Source organism: Mercenaria mercenaria, chromosome 2 (assembly GCF_021730395.1).
Source record: "Mercenaria mercenaria strain notata chromosome 2, MADL_Memer_1, whole genome shotgun sequence".
In the NCBI taxonomy this organism is placed as follows: Eukaryota; Metazoa; Mollusca; class Bivalvia; order Venerida; family Veneridae; genus Mercenaria; species Mercenaria mercenaria.
The window spans coordinates 21,105,640-21,132,153 of record NC_069362.1 but is presented as its reverse complement, the minus strand read 5'-3'; the positions used below and the strand labels follow the sequence as shown (position 1 = coordinate 21,132,153).

Genomic DNA, 26,514 nt, shown 5'->3' with positions numbered 1-26,514 from the left:
ATTTTTCAAAATGTGAAATAGAATAGCCTCCAGGTTTCTTTCAGAGATTTAACCAGATGTAACATTACAAATAGTATTTTAAGGAAGTGCAAACTAATTATGATTTAAGGAAAAGAAATCAAAATTTAATTCAGTTTTGAAGTAATTTCCAAGAAAGAACAGCTGTTTTTATGATTGCTTCAAGTTTAAAAGATAATCAAACTTAAAATTGATTCCATATAAAACATTCTTAGTTATATAGAGAAAATGAAATAAACTGAAACTCTGTTTCTGAAGTTAGTCTATGAAATCTATTAATTTATGCAGCACAGAAATAGTATACTTTCGAAGAAATGCTTCAGATAACAGCATACTTTTTTGTTTATCAGCATCTTACAAGCTAGTTTAAGTAGTGTCAATGCAGCCCCAGATTACAGAACAATAACTTCTGTGTCACTGACTTCTTAAGTCAACATACCAAGTTTGACAGTGTCTTTGGTATAGTAATCATGCTGTTACTGCTGTAGTCATTTTTGTTCTCCAATGTTTTGTAAATATTTTGTAGGCAGTGATTTATGAGGCTGTTGGAAGATGCTTTTTTGTTGGCTTTATGTACCTGTTCTTAATGTCATGTTCAGGAATAACTTTCAGGGTGATCCACGTGTTTACAGAACTGCTGCCCAACAGTTAAGACTTGCCAGTGTTGGTATTTTTTGAAGAGCAATTTTGGCTCACTGACTCAAGATCATGTTCTTTGTTGTATGGTCTAAAATTTTATCTGGAGTTGTGTTCTATTGCTGTTCTGTTTTGCCATTGCCAAGAATCTGCCTTAAACTTTGGGCAATGTTGTCAAATTCTCTGGCTTGTTGATTAATTCGCTGAAAAAGAACAAAGACTTATTTATTATTAATATGGGAAGTTAAAATTCTGTAGGGTGTAGGGTGGTCATGGAAAAAATCAAGAAGCATTTTATACATTTTGTGACTTTACACCCTTAACAGTTTACAAGCTTTTCATTGGTAATCCTTTTACATGTAGAAATTTGTTTTTAAAATTTAGTGGTTATTCTTTATATTTTCAGGCTTGTATGGAACAGCACAGAAATTCTAGAAGACAGCCTATAAGGTGAGGTTTTTTCATAGTTTTAAATTTTGTAATATTTGAGTGCTCTTGCACTTACAGAGCTTCCAGCAACTGAGTGCCAAAGTTCAGACAAAGAAATATGCCAAGACTAAAAATGTTTAATGTCATAACCAACAGGGAAGTTGCAGTTGTTGAAGTATTATAAATTGTCAGTGAAACTTGTTTCTTGTGAAATGAATGAATACTGATGTGTTGTGTAGGATATGTTACATATTAAGCCACACTTGTTTACTTGTTGCTGTACACGCATTGTTATTCTGATTTCATATTTTTCTCCAGTTCATGTAAAACATTGGTTTCAGTTACCATAATTATACAGCCATTCTGTGACTGTTTCACACAGTTTGCAGTTTGTGTGTAGAATCACCTTGTAGCAGCATCTGGTATTTGTGGTCAGGGTCACAGGTAAGAGTCGGCTTGTACTGAAGTTAAAGTTGTTCTTTTACGAATAATAGTTGGCCGTACCTATTTATTTGCCATGGCCTAGAGAGACAGATTAATCAATCTTCAAATAGTCAGTCCTTGAAAATCATGTGATAAGTATTTCAAGATGACCTCCCACTTTCAATAAGGCATTCTCAGATTTAATTTTCAGTTTCAACACTATTGTCAAGATCTTGGGCATTGTTATGATTATAAAGTACGAAGCAGTTACAGTTTATTGTTGACAGTTCCAAGCAGCATCAAAGGGATAATATATAATAAAACTCTAAATATGTAACTCATTATTCCTGGACATGCATAAAATATCTTAAAAAATATCAAGGATGTGTGTGTATGTTTTGGTGAAAATATAAGGACTTTTGCTGTAATCTTTACATGTAGCACCAATTTGTTTAAAGTTCATAATCTGCAGCTGTCCAACTGTGAAATCTTGATGTTAATGTCATTAAAGATGTGTAAGATCAGAGGAAGTATTGCAGTAAGTTTAGTTAAAATATTGAAACATAAAATGAACATGTATACCGTATTTTCCCGAATTAAGGCCCCCCCCTCTAATTAACGCCCCCCACCCATTTTGGAGGGGGAAAAAGTCAAGAACGGGAAAAAATCACCTACCTCATTTTTATAAGTCCACATAATAAATAATTTACAGTACTAAAGTCCAATGTATTAAAAATTAAACACACTTTTAAACAGTCCATGTACCGTAAAGCCAAAACATTTGTACTAAGTACGGTACGTAACAGAAAATTAAACGGTAAATACATTTTTGATTTTGTTTTTACACCACTCGCGCACACGCTTCCTGCCGACTTTAAACAAACTTGCAGCAATGTGTTTACGATATACCCTTTTCTTCGGCAGTTTTAAGAACTTTTAATTTTAAAGCAGGCACAGCAGCGTGTCAAACCATTGACATTGTGTATTGCACTATTAGCTACCCGCATGTACTAAGGAAAATGTTATCGGAGTACACAGCTGTTTGGGTCATGACGTAATGTGTAGTGTGGCGAGCGTGTCAAAAAGCCAGACATGGAATACACGAGGTACCGTATTTAAATGCATAAAAGACACACTGCATTAAATTGGATGCCAAATAATTACGTTTTAGGGGGATTAAACAACACAGAAACACTTTATAGCTAGTTTGAACGATGTTTTAAGTTTTGTAAAAATTTTCATTTTTTATTTTTTTACCTCAAATAAACGCCCCCTCTTTGGAAAATGTAACGCCCCCGGGGGCCGTAATACGGGAAAATACGGTAGGTACATCTGCATTATGTTTTGGCACAATGATCTACTTTCTAAAATAAAATTTTATCATAAGAAGAATATTTGAAATACACCACATAGTTGCCATTTTAATGAACCTCAATAAAGTCAAAGCAAAAAGTATGTTTCCTGTAATTTAAGAGGTTCTTTCTTACAGATGTTTATTGAAAATGGGTGGAAGAGATTTTATTTACTTGCTTCAGGAGAATCCATAGTAAAATCTTAAAAGAGGGAGTGGTACTTTAGTTCGTAGTGAACTTAATTTTTAAAGACAAGATGGAAGGGGCAATCAGGTTCATAGGTTAATCATCGTCATGTCATGAGTTTGGTTGTTATCAGGTATAGAATTTTCTGCCATTAAAGGGGAGCAAAATTGAATGTCGTTAAAATGCTATTTTAAAAAGTGTATATGGAACAATTTCTTCCTAATTGGTACAAAATTCAAGATCTGGTATGTTAAGGTAGTGAGCCCCTAATACAATATCATAGACATAGTCAGCAATTTCCACTTGATTATGTACTCCCCATTAGGGATTTCGGCATTTTCAACGTAGAGCTATGTGCTACGTTTAATGACTGTTACTCGTAGTTTAAATACAGTTAGAAAGCCACATTATTTCAGTGCAACAAAAAAAAACAACAGGAAATTTCAGGCATCCCCAAACAAAAACATTATTTTATTCTCTCGTTTACCATAAGATAACCTTTAGAGTAAAAATTGTGTAGGTGCATCAGATAATCAAAGCACTGGCACTGATTTATGATTTAAACAATTTACCTATCCTTACCTACAAAAAAATATTACATGATAATGAGCAGTCTGATGTAACTACATCTTTTTCAAGTTTCCTTTCTGTTGTGTGCAATTTCTTTGCATCTTTTTCTGATTGAAATATAGGTAAAGCCAATGATTTTGTCCACTTCTTTTCTATCCAAGCATATATTTTTCTTTAATTTTAGTGATTTGATGTCTGTTCAGCCCGACTTTGTATATATCCAGCTTCCTCCAAGGAAACTGTAGAATATTAATGCTAATAAAGCAGCTTTAAAATGTACTTGTAGAATAGTACAAAACACTGTCAAATTACCAAAGATCAATTTGCGCTCGTCTAGCGAGTTCTTATATCAAATAAAACTTGATTAATCTGCCCCAAAATTTGCCCAAAAAACTATAGATAATTGTATTGCCACTAATTACCAAACAGTTTAAGTAAATGATAGTTAGGGAGTTTTAGGTCTAAGTTGGAGAAATGTTTCATTAATGTTTAAGTGGCTATTGGCACTACATGACCCATCTCCTGCAATCTTCAAAGGAATTTTCTTGCAGAGAAATGGTGTCGGATTGAACATGCAGGTTTCTCTAAGGTATATTTTTGCAAGAAGCTGGCACTGTGCTGTTTGGGGGGAAAAGTTTTTTTTTTTATTATATTTTTTTCCCCATTGAAAGGTTTAATGAACATCCTCTGTACAGGAAACTAGGGATAATGGGTGGTCCTTTCAGCCAAATTTACTTACGATATTGTTAGTGTCATATATTTCAGCTGATGTGCCTATGACAGGACATTGGCATCTTCAAAGACAGTGAGATCTGTTTTATAGCTAAGCACATTCTAGTGTTAGTGTACCAGTATTGTTCCACTTGTTACAGACTCTGTACACTGGGTAATATTTGCCATAGTTTTGTTTTTGCTTATATTTGCAAAGTGTGTGTTCACTTATAAAAATGGTGTGAACAATAGTTGCATGCGCATTAGAGCCAGCTGCGTTTCATGAATTCTCAGAAAAACACATGACTTAAAACTAACTTAAATTAATCAAGAAATGAAATATACACAAATAAACCCAATTTACAGACACTAGTATTTTTAGGCTTTTATCTCTATTTTTAGCAAATATTGCTCATATTGTGGTCATTTGAGTAAAGATGTTGCAAGATTACTGCCACGGTGAAGTTTTAGTGAGGAAAAAACTTGAGCAAGTTAAAGTAACCGGCTTAGTTATATTCTAACAGTAAGATTGGACATTCAAATATTACCGGTCAGTTATTTCACACTTGGTACTGTTCCACAATAGGTCACAACCAATTAGCTTTTAATTTATAAACATACTTACTGTCAACTAAATATGCAATGGTTATTTTCTTTACGTGATTTACATAGGTCATTAGTTCTGCTCATTTTGACATTAGAAGTTTTTCTGTGTTTGATTTTCATTATGTTAGAGTTTAAAGTCCCAACGGTTTCATGCTTTCCTTCCAGGACACCATTTCTCCTTTATAAGATATGAAACATTGCCAATAACTTGCTTTTAGAAAGATTCAAATGCAGACTTTTGAGAGCTGGAAAAAAACAAAAGACGATCAGTCTAGAAAATTACTTTTTCAGACTGTTCAATGTTTTGGTGTTTTTGTGATGCCTTCTTTTTACATTAAAAGAACTAGAAGAGTCATTAACTACAGTCACTCTTTTTGCCATTATTTTATCACAGCTTCCAAATCAAAAAGCTGTAAATTGGAATTTTTTCATTAGGTAGAAAGTAATGGAATTATGATTTGGATTAAAAGCATTACTATAAACCTGTTATGACATAAGTCACTTTGCCCATTGTTCATTGTTTTTTAATTATTCCTGAAAACTTTTTGCATTCCTTGTTTTACTTAGGGTATGAGTACTGCTGAGTTGCCAACGAAAAACAAATGAACAGGTTGGAAAAGGAAGTATTTCCTGTTGACAAACATTCCAAGATGTTACTACATTAATATTGTATCTCATCTTTAGTGACTTATTAATTGCACAATATTATGGATGAATAAACTAGCAATGGTGGGTCTGAGTTTTGACTAATAGGTTTTTGACCTTTTGTACCTCTTCCAAAATGTACTCCATTTGTTGGGATAAACCGTTCAGAGATTAGGAATACTGGGGAAAATAGAGTTTTTGAATCACTTTGTGCTCTGCAAAGATGTAACATTGCATTGGTGTTCTCCATGTCTCCAGAATTTGGGATTTCCTTTCGTGGGGAAAATAAAAATAATAGGTCAATGACTACTACATCAGCCGTATATACTAATTATGTTGGAATGAAATGTTTAAGTGAAAAAATTTATTGTCTAATCAAGTATCATTGTTGCAATTGTGAAAGTATGGATGACATATTACAAGAGTTTAATTTAAACCTAGGCTGATCAGCAAACAAACTCAACACTCACACCACGGAACCTCCCAAACATTCAAGTGCAATTCCAGCAAATAGTTTTAAAATTTTCATTAAAGTTGATTATTTTTTGAAGAAATTGTTCCAACCTTAACAGTATAATAGTCTTAAGAATTTACAGTAGAACAGCTGTTTTCAAAATTCCAACTGTGTTTACTTGATTGATCTTAATGCATAATACTGCCTAGCAGATTTTAAACACTTTCGATCTAGCAAAAAAAAAAATTAAGACGAAATTGCTGTTATGTTCAGTTCAGTTTCTGGAATTTTAATGTTACCTGTGGTTTTTTTGTAGTAGATTGTATTGATTAGTAGTATTTTGGTGATGTTTTAGAGTTCTGTAGCAGTAGAAAAGTGTAGGAGTAGATAAGTAAGACAGCTGGTTCCTATCACTGTACAAGTATTAAAAAACTGCCATGAAAAGAAAAATGCTGAAGGACATATCAAGGTGATTGAAAAACTGCAGTTTGAAGAGCTTCTTATATCTTGTTTGTGTAACAACTGACACTAATGATGTTGAAGCCTTGATTGTTGCAATTGTTGGTTGTATTGGGGAACTTAAACCTGCTCCTATCACTTTACAAGTATTCCAAAACTGCCGTCAAGATAAACGCAGAAGGACATATTAAGGAGTTAGATGATCGAAAACCTGCAGCTTGAAGAGTTTGCAGTTTGTGTTACAGCTGACACTAATGATGCTGAAGCCTTGATTGTTGCAGTTGTTGGTTGTATTGGGGAACTTAAACCTGCTCCTATCACTTTACAAGTACTCCAAAACTGCCATCCAGATAAACGCAGAAGGACATATTAAGGAGTTAGATGATCGAAAACCTGCAGCTTGAAGAGTTTGCAGTTTGTGTTACAGCTGACACTAATGATGCTGAAGCCTTGATTGTTGCAGTTGTTGGTTGTATTGGGGAACTTAAACCTGCTCCTATCACTTTACAAGTACTCCAAAACTGCCATCAAGGCAATAGAAAATTAGTTTTTAGATTCTCATCCCCGCCCGCTCCTATCTGAAACCCCCCGCCTCGAAATTTTTTATTGGTCAAAATCCAGATATCCAAAATTTCATGTCCGGATACTGGTACACTTTCATAAACATTGCATAATTCTAGAGTTTAAAGAAAATGTTTAAGATATTATGGTAATGCAAAGACAATTTAACAGCATTTGACAGTATCTGATATTAAAATTTACCATGACATTACCTCTTATTATAACAAATTAAGAAAAATGATCATAAAATATCGGCAATTCACACGACTAGCAGACGTTCTGGCAACCTACTTTCGATTTCAAAAACTTTTAGAAAAAGGTAAAGCCAATGTATTTTCTTATCCTTATTTGATTGTTATTGATTTTTATTGATTAGAAATAAGTATCTGTTGTCTGTATTTCAATATTTCAATTGTGTTTAACATGGACATTTGCCTTCGTGGGGAAGCCTGACATGCCATTTTCACGTGCAAAGTATACTGAAATACCGCGCTATTTGTTTCATAGATATGGAAATAGGATTAAAATATGCTGTTCATGCAAGTGCATCTAATTAAGAAATATCTGATTTTTTTCAAGTGTAGAAATACTAGATTCCTCGTATTTTAAACTTTAAGCTCGAAAGTCAATATCATCATCATCATCGGTTCCACGGGTATATAGCTTTTAGCACATGCTCAGCAGGAATGACAGATTGATTGTTTTCTTTAAAAATCGTGGCTGTACTTCGACAGAACTAAATATTTTGAATTTTCAAATACACTGAACAGACAAATATAAATTTGCCGTTGTTGTAGATTTACTTTTTTGTATAGGATACAATCAACCATCAGACAAAATGATTTACTATCACATTATAAACAAGATAAAAGTTTATGACATAAAATTATTTTGTTCATTTCAAAATTATTTCAAAATGGGTTTTACATATACAAGCATTTCAAAGACACAGCAATACACACTAGAATATCAATACAGTGATATTTTAAATATAATTTGTCAGATTGACCTCCACAATACCATATTTCCAAATTAAAAAATAAAAAATAAAAAGTGCCCACCCGCCCCATTTTTTCTCAAAATTCGGATGAGAATCTAAACATTTATTTTCTCTGGCCCAAGATAAACGCAGAAGGACATATTAAGGAGTTAGATGATCGAAAACCTGCAGCTTGAAAAGTTTGCAGTCTGTGTTACAGCTGACACTAATGATGCTGAGGACATCACTGGTGGTAGTCCTTGATTGTTGAGGAACTTATTCAGAAATTGTCATGGAGAATGATGCTGAAAGACATATCTAAGGAGATTTAACTGCAGATTGAAGAGGTCACTGTTTTTGTAACAGTTTACAGTAATGATGTGGAAGACATCATGGTTAAAGTCTTTGATAACGTTGAGCATCTTCAGCTAGCTCCGATCACTGTACAATTCAACGTCGACAATGAAGAATAATGTGGAAGGATATATCAGTGATTGAAAATCCTCAGCCTGACGAGTTTGCAGTTGCTGGAAAAACTGACATTAGTAATGCTGAATACATCTTTGTTACTATAATCTTGGATTGTTTTGAGAACTTAAACTGTCTTCTGTTACTGCATATCTTCCAAAATACTACACTTGAAAGTCTTGCTGTTTGTATAAAAGCTTACTCTAATAATGCTGAAAACATGTTTGTTGCAGTCTTTGGTTGCATTACAGAATTGGAACTGCCTCTTATCTCTGCTTACGAATATTCCAATATGGGTGGTTTTCAAAATAATGAAGCTTTTTCTTCTCTCTCACCTTACTTTAATTCAGTTCAGTTTTAGAATGTGTTTTGGAGCAAATTATATCCAAATCAATTTAATCAATAAATGTTTGCAATTTTATCTTGATGGCTCAAGCAGTTTTCAAGTTATATTAAATTATATAGCTAATTTTGTCCCCTGTGCACCCAAAAAAGTGTGACATTTTACATGAAGTATAGTTTTCAACTGTAGTTTACTTTTTAAAATCATGCTTTATTGTTACAGCTTTGACTTTTTTTATGTAACTTAAACTCTGCACATTTAAATAAAATACTTCTTTTTCATTACATACATCTTATTGTTACCAATATTTCACATCTTGTGATGGAACCCCCTTCACAAAAAATAGTGAAAAAAATACTAAATTAAAATGTTGAACACTACAATTTCATAACCCTATTACTTTTTTAAAGTCTTAATGTTTTTCTAAGATGTTTATCCTTTCAGCTGTGAAGACACAGTATGATTTTTTTCTTTAATAAATCGACTTTCTCAGAAACTTGATGAATTTCTATACACCTAAAAATGTCCCCTGTGCACCTTTTCAGTTGTTAAGTGTCAGATTTCTTTTATTCTTTAAATAAAATGGGATTTTACTTTATTTTCCTTGAAAGGGAGTTACAACAGATACAAAAGCAGCGTTCAACTTCACATATTACAGACTGTTAAATATTCACAAAGCCAAAAGTGATGTCCCCTGTGCACCCTTTTTTTACATATATCAATTATCATAGCATTCCAGTAATTTGTGGTGGCAGTTCTATATTCTTAGCAGTGTGAATGCAAAATTTAGGCATTACTTGATAATTTAGCATTATATAAGAAACCCTGGACAATTTAAAATTCATTGTTTGCATTTTTTCTGAAGTTGCCAATTTTCAAGTTTGAAAGTGGAAACGTCAATTTTATTGCTTCTTAAGCTCTTAAGTTTACCTACATATGTAAATGTTCACTAGTAAATATTGTGTAGTTAAAAGAATTTTACTTACCATGAACATATTCTATGAATAAATATTTTGACACAATTTGTCCCCTGTGCACCCTTTTTAGTAAAATTATAAAGTATGTATGAATTTTACTATTCCGTTTTATCATGCATGGCATTTAGTCATTTTTCTTCTCTGAATAAGCAGTTCATGTAAACTAAATTATTTCAATGCGTTAGTTATGTTTAAAGTCACTTATTTTTTATTTAAAGCATTACATTCTGTTGAATTTTCATGTTTTTGTAGTGAAAATTTTCAATTTTGAAGTTATATGTGGAATAAACTAATTTTTTAATAGTATTTGTCTAAAGTTGATTACCATTAGTCTTTTTATGAATAGAAAACTAATAATGGATGAATATTACACTGATCTTCAGTATCTGTCCCCTGTGCATCTGTAGAATAACTCAATTTTGAGTTGACAATTCTAGAAATTAGAATTACTGGACATTCTTGAAATTTGGCATGTGGTTTATAAACATGCAAAGTGTGAGAAAAAAATAGGTTTTATAATTATATGTTAGTTATATTGCATTCAGCAACAACTTTTCTAGGTAAAGTTTTATTTTCATGTCAGATTTGTGCAGAAAGGGTGATTTTAAAAACCAATGTCCACAAACATATGATTAAATAAGTTTCACACAATACACATACACCCATTACTTATCATTTATGTTGAAAAAAATACTGTTATACATATTTCCTTGTCATAAAACCATGTAACATTTATCACCCATCTTACTGGAAATTCACTGAACTTTCGAATTAAAGGCTGAAATATTTTCTGATTGGCATTTCTCAACACTTTCCTAAAGTTATTTCCTTCAAATTTGAAGTATTTGCTATCATAAAAAATAGGTGACCACCAAAAGAAATGAGTTTGAATTTTTAACCCCTATGTCACACTTTTGCTTCATTATTTTGAAAACCACCCATATTGGGCATCAGAATTATACCTAATGGGACATTTGAAAAGATGAAATTCTTCAACCTGAAGAGTACACTATTGTTGTAACAGCTGGCAGTATTGATCCTGAAGATATAATTGTTGCAGGCCTTGATTTTATTGAGGACTTAAGGATGTTATTGTTACATTTTAAATGTTATTGTTGCATTGTAATTAAAAATAATTGTTCATAAATTTAATCTGTTTTTTTGTAATAAAAGCATTATAATTATGCTTGCAGATCAACCAGAAGGCAATTTTCTGCAATTTTGTTGTTTCCTTTTTTGTTTTTATAAAATTTTATTTTATTTATCTTGACTGCAATAGAAAATAAAGTGAAAACCTCTATGTCTACTTCAAATATGCAAAAATACTTCATACAGTAGAAACATAAAGGAAACACTTCAAAGAAACAAAGCCACCATCATCAAACTAAAATTTGTTTTAGAAACAGCAGGAACATTTCTTTTAGTGAGCATCAAGTCAGTTGCTCCAACAAAAAAGAGAAATAGCGTATTTATTTACAGCAGTTTTACCAAGATAATTTTATGGGCCTTTTTTTCTGTGTCCCAATGCCCTTCTGCATCAGTTTATGAACAATGACGGTCTTTGATGAGAGGGAAGTTTAAGATGTTATAAACCACACATGTAATTCGGATCTGACAGAGTATGCTCTCTTCTCAAGGAGATGTGCAAACATGCATCTTGTAGCTCCAGGCTATAATATACCACAATCAAAATTCTGGGTGCAGTTTGATAAACATTGCTGCTGTAGAAGTTGGTGATCTGAAGGCTTTGTTTATCAGGGTGCTGCTATCTGAGTGGCCTATCATACATACTTATACTACTGGATCATGCATGATTAGACCAGCAGTGGAGCAATCACATTCTATCATTTCTTGTTAATTGAAGTAAAATCAGTTTTCTCTAGAATTGTGTCTTGTTTTTCCAAAGTTTTTCTAACCACTTGTTAATGCAGTGCTAATTGAATTATCTTAAGATTTTCTGAAGTCTGTATACTTTTGCATAAAAAGTGTTTTCATGTTTCTGCTTCAGTTTCAGCTTTTAAACAGTTCTATACCTTCAAAAGCATGTGGTTTACCATTTGTGAAATTTCGAAGATGTAGATCACATTAACTATTAAATTTCAGATTTGGCTTGGAATACATTATCTATCAGACTGTAGGATAAATTTTGAATTTACCTAGAAGCTTCCGAAAAGATTTAGAATTCATTTTGAAAAGTATTTACCATGCTTTTAGAATTGAAATCTTTAAATTTATATGATTTATCATGATGAGATAAAATACAGAAAATGGCATAAGAAGGTGTAAAAGTATGTGGTTTCTGTAGAAATAAAGATTGGAATATTTTGGTATAATTTGCCACAAGGTGTAACAGTAACTTGCAGAAATGTTAAAGGTACAAAAGCATGTTTATGGTTGTTGGAAGATATGTATTCTGCAGATTTTCTGAGATGATATTTTGTGTATTGTTCGGAGATAGTATACCTCAGATAGAACTGTTTGTTACCTATGTGTTACCTGTGAAGGAGTTTTTGGGGGAGAGAAATTCTGAGTGACAGCCTGTATTAATCTACACAATCTTGTAGAAAGGTAAACTGCTGACTTGTGGATTATATTGGCTGATTATGCCGGGAGCCGGTGATCACCGTCAGCTGATGGTACCAACTAGAATGCTGTGGTCTGTGGGGGTGGCTTCTTGTGCTGTCGACAGTTGTTGAAGATGCTGCGGCTTTGGGATTTTGTTAGACGGTTCTCTGCCGTAATGGAGCTTTGTGTATGGACTTGATCGTGGAGACTTTAGGTGTTTATAAATAAATTTTAGGTCATATTTGAGGATGTTTTGAGTTTAGAAATAAGACTTTGTGGATTTGGGATCAATAACTTGGACCAAGAAAAGTTACATTTAATAGAGTAAAGATATTAAATTAATGAAATTGTAAATATATAGTCCTTCAACAAGGAATAGAAATAACATTAACTGGAGAAAAAAAATAATTGCTATAGGATTAAGTTGTTTAAATAAAAAATAACTGCCAGTGTTTTGACTTTGGAAGTCATACAGCTTGAAAGAACAATGGGTTTTAACTTGAGATTTCGAAGCTGATAATAGTCAAAATGGAGTATAACAAAATGAGTTGAAATTATAAAATTGTTGGAAATAGTTTGTAATAGTGTGGTGTAGAAATTAGAGTTTGGATTACCCTGTTCATTTGTTTTCGAGCTGGATCCATTAACGCTTCAGGATAGGGACGGAAACTGGACAGCGCCCTGTCTCAGTCCTTGGTGACCGCCAAACAGACATGGCCTGTCTTGTGCAGAATGGAACAACTTCAAATGGTAAGTTCTAGGTTCAGATCACAGTCAGCAGTGGTTTGTATAGTAATTTAAGCTCTGGGTTTAGATCTAAGTCAACTGCAGTTTGTGTTCCTGGGTTCAAATTCCATCTGACAACAGGGATATACATTCTTTCACAGAGATAAATAAACAATTTGGTTCAAGAATATTTCTAATAGGATCTCTCTTGTAGGTGATATTGTGAGAGTGTTATACAAATATTTTTAATTTACTGGTTCACAACATCAAATGATTACAACCGAGGTATGATGCTGCTTCACAAAATCATGATTTTGGTGCTTTTATTGCATTCTTTGTATATGTCTGACAAAATTTTTAGTATGGAATTCATTAGAGAAACATCTGAGTTCTGTATATATACTTAACCCTTATCTTGAGTTGTATCATCATGGAGTTTTTGTTGGTTATTTTGGTATCTTTGATAGCTGTCTTTAAATTGCTGTGTATTTTTGTCAGGAATGTTCCAGTAAGATGCTAGAAAAAATCATCAGAGAGAAATATTTTAGTGTGTGTATCAACCAGCATGTGGTGATATGATTGCGCAATACTCCACACGTAACCAGCTGATCAGCATGATTTTTCACCCATTTTTTTTCTACTTTAAAATCTGCAGAATGATTGAAGAACTTTAAACTGCAGTACAATTTGGCATTTTCCGTTTATATGTACATAATGTTTTGTACATAATCTTACCTAAGATGATTGGTATTTTCTGATGGTCTGTTTTTCATCAATACTGACTCCAGTTATCTTCTATTCTTGGATGAATAAAACCTCAGATTTATATACCAGATCTTCGTTTTATGTCTCACTGACCACTGATCAGGTTATGGTTGGTCAATGGAAGAGGAAAACCTGCAGGTTGTCAGTCGACATGACTTTCAGGCTCTACCAGCCACAAATGTTTGCTTCTACCCAGCTGGATAAAATTTCAGGCCTGATATTTGTGTTATATGGTAGTTACTATATGAAATAAAATTCTAGTATATCTGTATACTTATCATTCTCCTAGTTGTTCCTCCTCAATGTTACTTCATTGTCAGTTTGACATAATTATATTTCAAAGAACAGTTCTACTACCAGCTGGTCTTCAAGTCTTAATGAATATTGTATATTAATTTTCTTATCAGTTTTCTCTCTGTGTTTTCTATTCTGCACTCAGTGTGGGCTCTCTTTTTTGGGGATATTTCTTACTTTTTTCAATTTTCTTTGAATGATCCATCAATGATATTAGAAAAAGTCAGTCAGAAGCACAAGTGTTTGGTAGTCTTATAATGCTAATAATGCTGGTTACCATTGGGCAAGTAGAAATTGCTCATTATGTACAAAGCTAACTACTTCAACATATATAACATACAATAACCTTAGTAGATTCTTACATTCTTAATAAAAATAATGCTGTGATTTATATTAAAAGTGAAGTGATTCATTGTTATGCAGACAGAAATTTCCAGACATGTAGCTAGCTAATTTATGTGTTTTTTTATCTCATCTGATTTTTTGAAAAAAAATGATGAGTTATTATCATCACAGTTGATCGGCGTCAGCATTGCCTGGTTAAGTTTTATGTTTAGGTCAGCTTTTCACCTAAACTATCAAAGGTATTGCTTTGAAACTTGCAACACTTGCTCATCATCAGTAGCTGACCCTGTACAGCAAGAAACATAACTCCATCCTGCTTTTTGCAAGAATTATGGCCCCTTTTGGACTTAGAAAATATCAGATTTCTTGGTTAAGTTTTATGTTTAGGACAACTTTTCTCCTAAACTATCAAAGCTATTGCTTTGAAACTTGCAACAGTTGTTTACCATCATAAGCTGACCCTGTACATGAAGAAACATAACTCCATCCTGCTTTTTGCAAGAATTATGGCCCCTTTTTGACTTAGAAAATATCAGATTTATTGGTTAAGTTTTATGTTTAGGTAAACTTTTCTCCTAATTAAGCTATCAAAGGTATTGCTTTGAAACTTGCAACTGTTGTTCACCATCATAAGCTGACTCTTGCTTTTTGCAAGAATTATGGCCCTTTTTGGACTTAGAAAATCATGGGTAGGACAATTTTTCTATTATACAAAAAAATCAGATGAGCGTCAGGACCAGCAAGGTGGTGCTCTTGTTTAACACTTAACTTTATATCAGTAAGAATACTAAATTCTAAAGGACCAGAGTTAGATTTTACCCTTAGTGGGCTTTAAATCTTCTACAGCAGGGTTAAATGTTCAGCACATAGTTCAGGTCATATGGTGGCATTCCAGGCAAGAGTCTGCTTGAAGACTCTAGGTGCCTTTTTTTGCATTCTTGCAGGCCCAGGCATGCAGTGACCACAGAAGAACCAACAAGTTTGTCTCATGTGAAAACATTTGTCCACTTCTTTTGAGTTTCAACTATCCTTGGTCAATCTAGCAAGTGAGCGTTGTGGCCAGCAGCTTCAGCTTCAAACCATTTGGTCCAAGATGCCCCCTTGTCTGCCAAGAGAAATAAGGTGTTCTGTTATTCAATATAACTAAAAAATTGTTTCCTAATGAAAACATAGGGTGCCTTTAAGGGCGAGTAGAAGTTTATCCTATATGTTTGCTCTGTATCCTGTATAAATAAACAACAGTATGAAATGTTAGCAGGCTGTTTGGACATGTGGCGGAATTTATATCATCTCTCACCTTCTGTTTCTTCATAGGTCATTAATTCCTAGAGTAAACCTCAGAGTAATATACTGTATTCAAAAACGAAAATCCCATACTTCAGGTCATTTTCTATTTCATTATTTCATATTTTGATCCTTTTAGTTTATCAATTGTTTTAATTATTATGTTTCTGAATGATATTTTGGGTTACAATGTGCTCAAAACTGAACCTCTGGTGTATGTATTAGAAATAAAATATGTCCAGATTTCTGAGAGGACATTCTACAAGTTAAGCTTATAGATCAGGGTTTGTTAAAACATGATGTTCTGCATAAGAGGAACCATTTTGTTGATATGTTTATTGCTGATATGACAAGTTACTGCTTCCTGGATTGTTTAGGAGAGGTCAGTACCTCCTTAATGTACTTTCCATGTTTTCATGTTTCTTTACTCTTTTCAGAGTTGTGCTGCTAAAAATGTAGGTCCATATCTATTCATTACTTTTGGCGGGTCGATGTATGTGCGTGCGTGTGTCCGTCCGTCCGATTTTGTACGGACCATAACTTTGACATGCATGGACCAATCTTGTTCATATTGGGCATGAATATTTACCTCAATGAGGAGTGTCATGCGCAAACCCCATGTTCCTATTTCAAAGGTCAAGGTCACAGTTGGAGATCAAAGGTCAAATTGAAGTTTATCAGGAGCATTTCTTCATGCATGGTGGGGTTTTGATGTAACTTGGCATGAATGTTCACCATTATGAGATAGAGTTTATGCGCAAGAACCAGGTCCCTAGGTATAAGGTCAAGGTCACACTTAGAGGCCAAAGGTGCTGTTGGGCTCGACATTCTGCCCGTTGGCATGCAGAATGTATTTCTAGTTAAAATGGACTTTGGTCTATTATTCAATATGGGTTCTTTTAATTTGATGGGTCGTTCACTGAAAATTTACTGAATAAGTAGGTAACAGTGCAGACCATGATCAGGCTGTCTGTAAAGACATGCAGGCGGATCTTGGCCTGCACTGGTTGCAAATTCAAAATCACTTGCCGTCAGGAGGCTAAAGGTTATTATTGTTGATAATAAAGTGTTCTTAAATTTTTATGAGCTAAACAACTGCTGTTTCTATATTTTGGTGTCACTTTTCCTTTTAAATTCTTGCATGCAATAAATTTACACTAGAAACATTGTTACATAAGTTATCAGTCTTGCCTCTGTCTAAACACTGCCTGATAATTATTTTTAGAGTTCCAGTGATAGTTGATCTTTAAATAATGAGGAAAGCATGTTTAACTTAAAGCCTTTAAGATACAGTTATGGTCGCATTAGACAGCTCTAATAGTTCTCTGTAACTGAACTTGAAGTTTATACAGAGTATTTTAGGAATAATATTTTGCTGCAGGTTGTATAAATCTATTATAGGAACAATTATGACCAGTCTCATTCTTGTGTAGGCAGCACACTGGGAGTTTTGACATTTAAATTTACCCAGTATTCATTCACAAAATAATTGAGCCGTGCCATGAGAAAACCAACATAGTGGGTTTGCGACCAGCATGGATCCAGATCAGCCTGAGCATCCGCACAGTCTGGGTAGGATCCATGCTGTTCGCTTTCAAAGCCTGTTGGAATTAGAGAAACTGTTAGCGAACAGCATGGATTCTAACCAGACTGCGCAGATGCGCAGGCAGGTCTGGATCCGTGCTGGTCGCAAACCCACTATGTTGGTTTTCTCATGGCACGGCTCATTAATGATTATTATTCATCTGGAAATGAACTGAAAATGAGAATGTATTCATAACTTGTTTTAAATATATTACAGATAAATGCATACATGTATATTCTCTTGTCTGTCTGTTGTTATAACTGCATTTTCCTTTTAAGAATTCTCTTCGAAGCATACCTGTTGTTATAAAGGTTGCAATCTTTTGTTTTTTGTTTTGATTTTTTTTTCACCTAATGTTTTCTTCTAAAGGTGTGTTGTTCTGTTTTCATTTCCAGCAAATTTTTCACATATGTTCCTTTAATTACATGAATTTTTAGCCTGGGTTAATCATTACAGTGCTCTTGTAATTACTTCAAAGCATCTTGCCAATATTGACTGTAATGGCTGTGTTAATAATCATTTACTGAGTCTGGAGAAAATAAGAGCTACTGTATGTACCTTTCTTGTGGTCGACAATATAGGTGTGCTCTCAGATGTTATGGTTCAGTTCAAAGATGTTAACTGTCACTGGGACACATGAGGTTCTTCTGTGTTCTCAAGAGATGCAGCCTATCTGTCTCATTGTGGTCAGACCGTTCATTCTTTTGTTTGATGATCTCATTATCTAATGAGTAATCAACTTAGTAGATATACTAATTTTGCAAAACAATAACAAACTTTCCAAAGGCATGAAATTTTAAATGGTTATGAACATAATTATATAGCTTGGGTCTTTATTACGCGAAGGTTATAGACTGTATTTAGCACAGACATTGACTAGAAAGTCGTTTCTTAAAGCAAAAGCATAGTATGTATATTTTCCAAGATTTCTAATCTGACTTACGCTTAATGCAGTTGACAGACATACTATATAAAGTTTTTGGAATCAATTTTACATGGAACCTGTAGTTATATAAGTTATGTCATATATATTATCTTAAAAAATAACTTTTTTCAAGTTTTATAATTGACTTGATTTATATCTTAAAAGGATGTCCCTAAATGCACAGGTTAATTGAGATTGTGCAATTTGAAACATTCATTCAATTAAAAACTGAAAATGAGGCATACTTTTGGGATTATTCAATAGAGGTTTTCTGTCAAATTCCGAGTTGGAAAAGTTACGGGATTTTTGTCTAATTCATATTGATGTGACAAAGGGTACGCTAGTATGCTCAGTTAAATTACATTTTACGATGGATTATCACTATATATTGTTCGAACCATTTTGGAATGAACATCGATAATTATATGAACTTGCACACAGAATTGAATAAAACATAGTTAGTTATTGTTAGACTGATGGATATACGGGCAATTGTTTTTATACTCCCGGACGTATTATGTTATACCCCTGGTGTCCATCCGTTAGCAATTTTGTGGCCGCTTTGTACCTCTTGAACCCCTTGAAGGATGTCCGAATGGCCCGCTTCAAGGTCAAGGTCACATTTAGGGGTCAAAGGTCATATGAGTGTGTTTCGTGTCCGCTCTTTAACTCTTGACCCCCTTGAAGGATTTAAAGAAACTTGAAACAGATGTTTACAACATCAAGACGACATGCAAAGCGCATATTCTGGGTGGCTCACTTTGAGGTCAAGGTCACACTTGGGGGTCAATAGTCATATGAGTGTTTCATGTCCATTTTGTAACTCTTGACTGCTTGAAGGATTGTAAAGAAACTTGGCACAATTGTTTACCACATCGAGACCATTTGCAGGGCGCATGTTCTGGAAGGATAGCTACAAGGTCAAGGTCACACTTTGGGGTCAAAGGTCATACCTTGTGGCATATATTGCTCTGCATTGCGGTGCTCTTGTTTCTTTATGCACAAAGTCAGTAAATGTATTACTGAATGAAAATAGGTCCAGTGTTCAAAAACTAATTCATATTCATCATTTTCTATCTGAAAGGAACATTTTCCTCATTTGAACTTCTGTAGGTGCAACTTGACATCTAAACCCCTGTCTGTTGCAGTTACTTCATTTTTATGTACTAGTAAATTAATGTTTTGATATGACATGATTCATTTTTATGCCACCGAAGGGAAGCATATTAGTTTTCAACTGTCCATTCGTTTGTTAGTTCATTTGTTCGTTTGTCACAGCGTTAACTTTTTTGCATGAAGGCACTTTACTCGAGAACCACTGCACCCAGGACCTTCAAACTTCACATGCTAATAGTACTTATTGAGTACACGACCCCTATTGACTTCGGGGTCACCAGGTCAAAGGTCAGGATGCTGCGGGGGGGCATTTGTCACCATTAGTGACAGCTCTTGTTTTTTTTGCATTTGTTTTTTTAGCTCACCTTAGCACGAAGTGCTCAAGGTGAGCTTTTGTGATTGCCGAGTGTCTGTCATCCGTCTTCGTCCGTCCGTCATCAACAATTTGACTGTTAACACTCTAGAGGTCACAATTTTGGCCTAATCCTAATGAAACTTGATCAGAATGTTGCCCTCAATAAAATCTTGGATTAGTTTGATATTGGGTCATCTAGGGTCAAAACCTAGGTCACCAGGTCAAATCAAAGGGAAAGCTTCTTAACACTCTAGAGGTCACAATTTTAGCCCAATCTTAATGAAACTTGGTCAGAATGTTGCCCTCAATAAAATCTTGTATGAGTTCGATATTGGGTCATCTTGGGTCAAAAACTAGGTCACCAGGTCAAATCAAAGGAAAAGCTTGTTAACACTCTAGAGGCCACAATTTTGGCCCAATCTTAATGAAATTTGGACAGAATGTTACCCTCAATAAAATCTTGGACGAGTTTGATATTGGGTCATCAGGGATCAAAAACTAGGTCACCAGGTCAAATCAAAGGAAAAGCTTGTTAACACTGTTAAGGCCACTTTTATGACTATCTTCATGAAACTTGGTCAGAATGTTAATCTTGATGATCTCAAGGCCCAGTTCGAATCTGGGTCATGTAGGGTCAAAAACTAGGTCACCAGGTCAAATCAAAGGAAAAGATAGTTAACACTTTAGAGGCCACATTTATGACCATATTTTAATGAAACTTGGTCAGAATGTTAATCTTGATGATCTATAGGTCATGTTCAAATCTAGGTCAGATGGGGTAAAAATCTAGGTCACTAGGTCAAATCAAAGGAAAAGCTTGTTAACACAGTAGTGGCCACATTTATTACTGTATCTTCATGAAACTTGGTCAGAATGTTAATCTTGATAATCTTTAGGTCAGATTCAAATCTGGGTCATGTAGGGTCAAAAGCTTGGTCACCAGGTCAAATCAAAGGAAAAGCTATTTAACACTTTAGAGGCCACATTTATGACCATATCTTAATGAAACTTGGTCAGAATGTTAATCTTGATGATCTGTAGGTCAAGTTCAAATCTGGGTCAGGTGGGGACAAAAACTAGGTCACTAGGTCAAATCAAAGGAAACGCTTGTTAACACTCTAGAGCCAGCCACATTTATGACTTATCTTCATGAAACTTAGTCAGAATGTTAACCTTGATGATCTTTAGGTCAAGTTCGAATCTGGGTGATGTGGGTCAAAAACTAGGTCACCAGGTCAGATCAAATGAAAAGCTAGTTAACACTTTAGAGGTCACATTTATGACCATATCTTAATGAAACTTGGTTAGAATGTTAATCTTAATGATCTTTAGGTCAGTAGGTCAGGTGAGCGATACAGGGCCTTCATGGCCCTCTTGTTTTTTTTAACCTATTGAAGTGTCTAATAAATGATAGGGAAATTACTAGACAGTCTACTGAAGTGCTGTATGCCTGATAAAAACTTTATAGGCCATGTGATTCTCATAATTATACTCAGTGAGCTGAGACCCCAGGATGAAATTAAGAGCCAGGCTTATTGTATACTTCAGCAACAAATGTTTTCTATGAATCTATGATAATTTATGATGATGGAATCATGATTTTCTGAGCACTGAAGTGTGGGTTTGACAAGATAATTAGATTTCCGAGCAGTTTGTAGATCTCAGTACTGTTGTTATGCCAGGCTTTGGTCTGTGCATGAAAGTCCCCTTTGATGTAAACATGATGAATGAATCAATCAATCAGTTTATGAATGAAAAAGCAAGCCTTCATCTTGAGATGGGCTTGTTTTTTCAGTGATACTGGCATAGATGAGCAACAAGCATGATTTACTTGTGAACATATAGTATGGTATAGAGAAGGTTTGTTTGTTCATTAAAGAGGTCAGCTTTGATATATGAAGCCATGAATATAATGATATGTTACCTATATTTTTGAAGATATGCCAATCATGCTGTTTTCTATGATGTCTAAGTCAGAACAAATGAAAATAATGACTTATTTTGTTATTTTCAGCTGTAGATAGGTGTTTAAATGTGTTGAGTATATCAGGGGTATAAAATCTCTCTCTTTGACTGTAGCTAGATGACATACTTTGTTGTGTAATAGATAATGCAACTGCTTGGCAGAAATTTCATATTATAGTATACTATGATACAGCAACACTGTATTGCAATACATATCGTAATATATTATTCTATGAAATGAACTTCAAAGTTTAATACATGTTTAAGGTTAAGCCATAAATACATGTTTAAGGTTAAGCCATAGAAATATTTGGTAAATGAAAACAGTCTACCTAGTATCCTTGTTGTACAGTGCTGTCCGGTGTGACTGGATAGTAGTCCTACTCTTCAAAAGTTGTCCCCCTTTAAAAAAGTAATTTCATAACATAACAGGAACTGTTTACAACCGAATGATCATAAACCAGTTTATGATATACCTACCGTAATCGTACGAGTATAGGTTGCATTTGTGTATAAGACGCAGTGAAAAAATATCAACGGTTTTCTGGAAAAATGCTTATACCCATGTAAAGGGAATCTCTTGCTCTAGATTATCCATATTTTGATTAAAACTACATGTATTTAAACTAAGAATTCTCATTTTAATTAATTGCAGTATCACAAAAGGAATGTCATTCAATTTTTATAAACTTGCAAAATCCTTGGGGTAGTATGAATTGCAATTTATCTCATAAAATTCCCTTATCTGAATTTATGTATGTCCGAAATTCTCTATAGTTTCTGACATGAACTCACCGATTTTTGCTAAATCATGGTCGTTTTTTTGCACGTTGTGCAAGTATTTAAATTGAAAAGCATAAACTCGGTGTAAGCACTAAACTGCCGCATCGCTTGATCACTTCATGAATATTGAGGCCAGTGAAAACGAAAGTACAATGACGTAATTTTAAGACTGGTTTGCATTCATTGTTTTGAACATTACGGATCAGAGACTATTATGTTATTGGATCAGTCTAAAATCTTGCATGCACATGTTTACAATTGCCTCTTGGTATGATTAAACGGTTAATTGTTTTCAAATTGTGACAGTAGGTGGTAGGATAATTAATGCCTCAGGCGTGAATTTCTCGATGAACAAGGGGATTATGGACAACTATCAAAATTATGTTTGAAGACTAGCGAATTCATTTCCGGGCTACGTGTTACGGAGTTTCAAGTATTTTGTTGCAAAATGTGTGAAAACACGTTGGGAAAGTTTTACACAGGTTTTGTTAAAAACTTAATGATCAGTTACGGAAATGCATTGTAAAATATATTTTAATGAAAAACGGCATTTATTTATCTAAAGATTTTACGTGAGCTCTTAATTTTACATTTTGTACCAAATTAATTTAAGACACCGGGTCCCGATACCGGCTATTAGCTATGCCCGAGTCATTGCTATTTACTCCCCTTGAATACTCCTCAATATAAAGGTACGCAGTGTAAACAAAGATCGATTGTCTTAATTTTTGAGTTGGGGAAAAATGTGGTGTTGTTCTATACCCATGTATAGGATGCACCGATCCTTCCAGACCAGAATCTCGGTAAAAAATGTGCGTCTTATACTCGTATGATGACGATATATAAATTCTGTAAAAAAAAATTGCATTGTATTTCACAATTAAATATGAACAGGCAGAAAAAAAATCTGTATCCTACCTTTTAAATTCCCTATTCTACCTTGTATATTGTATGCTGCCAGACTACTTTAATTAATATGCATGACCTGAAACAGTTCTATAAATAGCACACATAAAAACTTCACTTAGTGCCATTTTAAACATTGAAGATTTCATTCAGTAACAAAACAACAAACAAAAAGGTAGAGGAATATAATAAAAGGGTCATTATAACAGTATCTGGATGTGGGACTTCGTATTCGGCTCTCGTAGATTTCACAAAGTCGGATCACACTCTGCACTTGCGCTCCTCATGAGATCCGATCTGGCAAAAATCCACCACAGCTGAATACAACATCCCAGATCGAGCTACTGTTATAATAACCCTATTATATCATTAATACATCCGGAATGTCTCTGGCTTCAAATCACTTGACCTTCACCTATGAGTTTGGGCTCTTTCCAAGGCAACATGAGGTTGTTTCTGGAAGGTCTAAGGTTTTACCAAGGTACCTGCCCTTGCCTTCAATAATGTCTGGAAGGGCACCATCATTAACCTTTAGGCTGCTGGTAGCAAGTATTCTGCCTTTGCAACTAGTGCAGACCAAGATCAGCCTGCATGTCTTTTATTCAGTCAGTAAATTTTCAGTGAACACCCCTATGAACAATAAATGGTATTGCCCAGATTGAATTATGGACCAGTCCATTATAGTAATCTAGCAGGCTAACAGTTAAAGCTCAGAAAGTCATCATACCACTCAAATTGTGTCAGTGTGACTTAAAACTCAACAAATGTAGAACTGTTATTATTTGTTCACATCATTGAGAGACCTTGCAGAGCCCGTGACTCAAGTCACTCTAAGGTTCACTGTCACACAAGGAGGCCAAGTGGTATCTCGGAATGTTAATGGTGTTCAGTGATTATAAGCTCTAGTTGTCGAGCCCGCTTGCGGAAGCGAAGACATAGTTGTCCAAATGTCTGTTCGGTGTATGTGTGTGCGTGCATGTGTGCGTCCATCCGGATTAGTTTGTCCGGACAATAACTTTGACATGCATGGAGCAATCTGGTTTATATTTGGTATGAATGTTAACCTCAGTGAGACGGAGTGTCTTGCGCAAACCCCAGGTTCCATTCTCAAAGGTCAAGGTCACACTTACAGGTCAAAGGTCAAATTCAAAAATGACTGTCCGGAGCATTTCTTCTTCTTGCTTGGAGGGATTTTGATGTAACTTGGCACAATTGTTCACCATCATGAGATGGAGTGTCATGCGCAAGAACCAAGTCCCTAGGTCTAAGGTCAAGGTCACACTTAGAGGTCAAAGGATACAAGAATGACAACTTTGTCCAGAGCATTTCTTCTTCATGCATGGAGGGATTTTGATGTAACTTGGCACAAATGTTCACCACCATGAGACGGAATGTCATGCGCAAGAACCAGGTCCCTAGGTCTAAGGTCAAGGTCACACTTAAAGGTCAAAAGTCAGATACAAGAATGACTCTGTCTGGAGCATTTCTTTTTGATGCATAGAGGGATTTTGATGTAACTTGGCACAGTTGTTCATCATCATGCGACAGAGTGTCATGCGCAAGATCCTAGAATTACTTCCCTTTGTTGTTACTATAAATAGCTTATATTTGTAACTTTTTTATTACTGGTCATAGGGAAAAATCAAGACCACTTTTCTGTAGTACAACATGCATGTTACATCCAGTTTTCAGCTGTGGACTTAGATTTTTTTTTTTTTTTTTTTTAAATTTTTTTTTAGATTTACGTTCCTTTGTTGTTACTTTAAATAACTTATATTGTAACTTTTTGCAATGTCTTTTTTATTTGGCATAAATGTTTGCTTCAATGAGACAAGGAGTGTCATGTACAACTCCCAGTCCTTTTGACAGCTGGCGGGCTCAACATATTGCCCGTGGGCATCTAGTTATGTTCTTGTGATCTCAGTCCTTAATTCGACTCTTTTGTACCAACTGCAAGTGCAGATTTGCTAGCAATGGATGTCATCTTAGATACATTACAGTTGGTTATTTTCTTGTCATATATTTGAGTAGAAGCCAACCAGCAGTGATCGCAAACATTTTTCTTCGTGGTATCTTAGTGGTGCCATGTATACTTGCTGGAGCAGGTAGACTGAGGTGGAAGAATTTCTTGTAGTTAAAATACAAGTTTGTTATATATTGCAAAAGTAAACTTAGTTTAGGTAGGATATTAGAGGGAGATAACCCAGAATGTAGGGCACAAATACATAATAATAAAACTATATTTTATATCATCACAAATTGACAGATTAGGATTGGCTAACATCACTTGCTTGCTCTTAAAGTCTTAAGCTGAAAGGTGAGGTAAAAGCATAGACAGAAACAATGAATTAAACTAAATGTTTAAAGGCACCCTATTGAAAGAAAGTTTATCAAATACCACCGAACAGAATTGTAGAAAGGTTGATGAACTTTAATGTGCAGGAGTAGCAAGCTAGAGCAGAGCATAAAATGATTCAGTGATAACAATGTCTGATGTATCAGGCTGTACACACTCCCAACAATTAACAGTTTGACAGGTGCTTGCTACCAGCCATCAATTCAATTACAGATCACCACTTTCTCATTCTCTCTATCATACCCTGCAATCTTCTATCTTTCACTATTAGTATATTGTATGGAACAAGTAGGGACAGCCTTAGACTTATCATGCAGTAAATATGAGCCATGCCATGAGAAAACCAACATAGTGTGTTTGCGACCAGCATGGATCCAGACCAGTCTGCGCATCCGCGCAGTCTGGTCAGGATTCATGCTGATCCCTTTCAAAGTCTATTGCAATTAAAGAAAACGTTAGCGAACAGCATGGATCCTGACCAGACTGCGCGGATGCGCATGCTGGTCTGGATTCATGCTGGTCGCAAATGCACTATGTTGGTTTTCTCATGGTGCGACTCATATGAACTTTTATCATGCTGCTGAAAATCTTCATGCTAGATAATGCATGTTTCTCTTTTCTAATGGTCTTATAGCCTGTTAGTCCATGGATGTCTTTCCTGGTAGTTAAAGACAGTCTATGGTGAAAATTATTTAAGGCAAGATTATAAAGTTCTCCATAACAATTC

The 26,514-nt window shown here is 34.6% G+C and overlaps 1 protein-coding gene across 2 annotated transcripts in view; it reads left to right on the top strand.

Annotated features, from left to right (window-relative positions):
* The window catches only part of LOC123562016 (myocardin-related transcription factor B-like), a 110,003-nt gene that overhangs the window by 26,291 nt on the left and 57,198 nt on the right, over positions 1–26,514 (top strand). The window contains exon 2 of one of the 2 annotated variants that reach the window (XM_053531990.1): positions 1,061–1,104. Coding sequence is in view for 1 of the 2 variants with exons in the window: in XM_053531982.1 (XP_053387957.1) it covers positions 13,096–13,132 (37 nt within the window). In the remaining variant the exon portion in view is untranslated. Of the gene's footprint in view, positions 1–1,060; positions 1,105–12,404; positions 13,133–26,514 lie in introns of those variants that run through there. The other variant, XM_053531982.1, reaches the window with a different exon arrangement.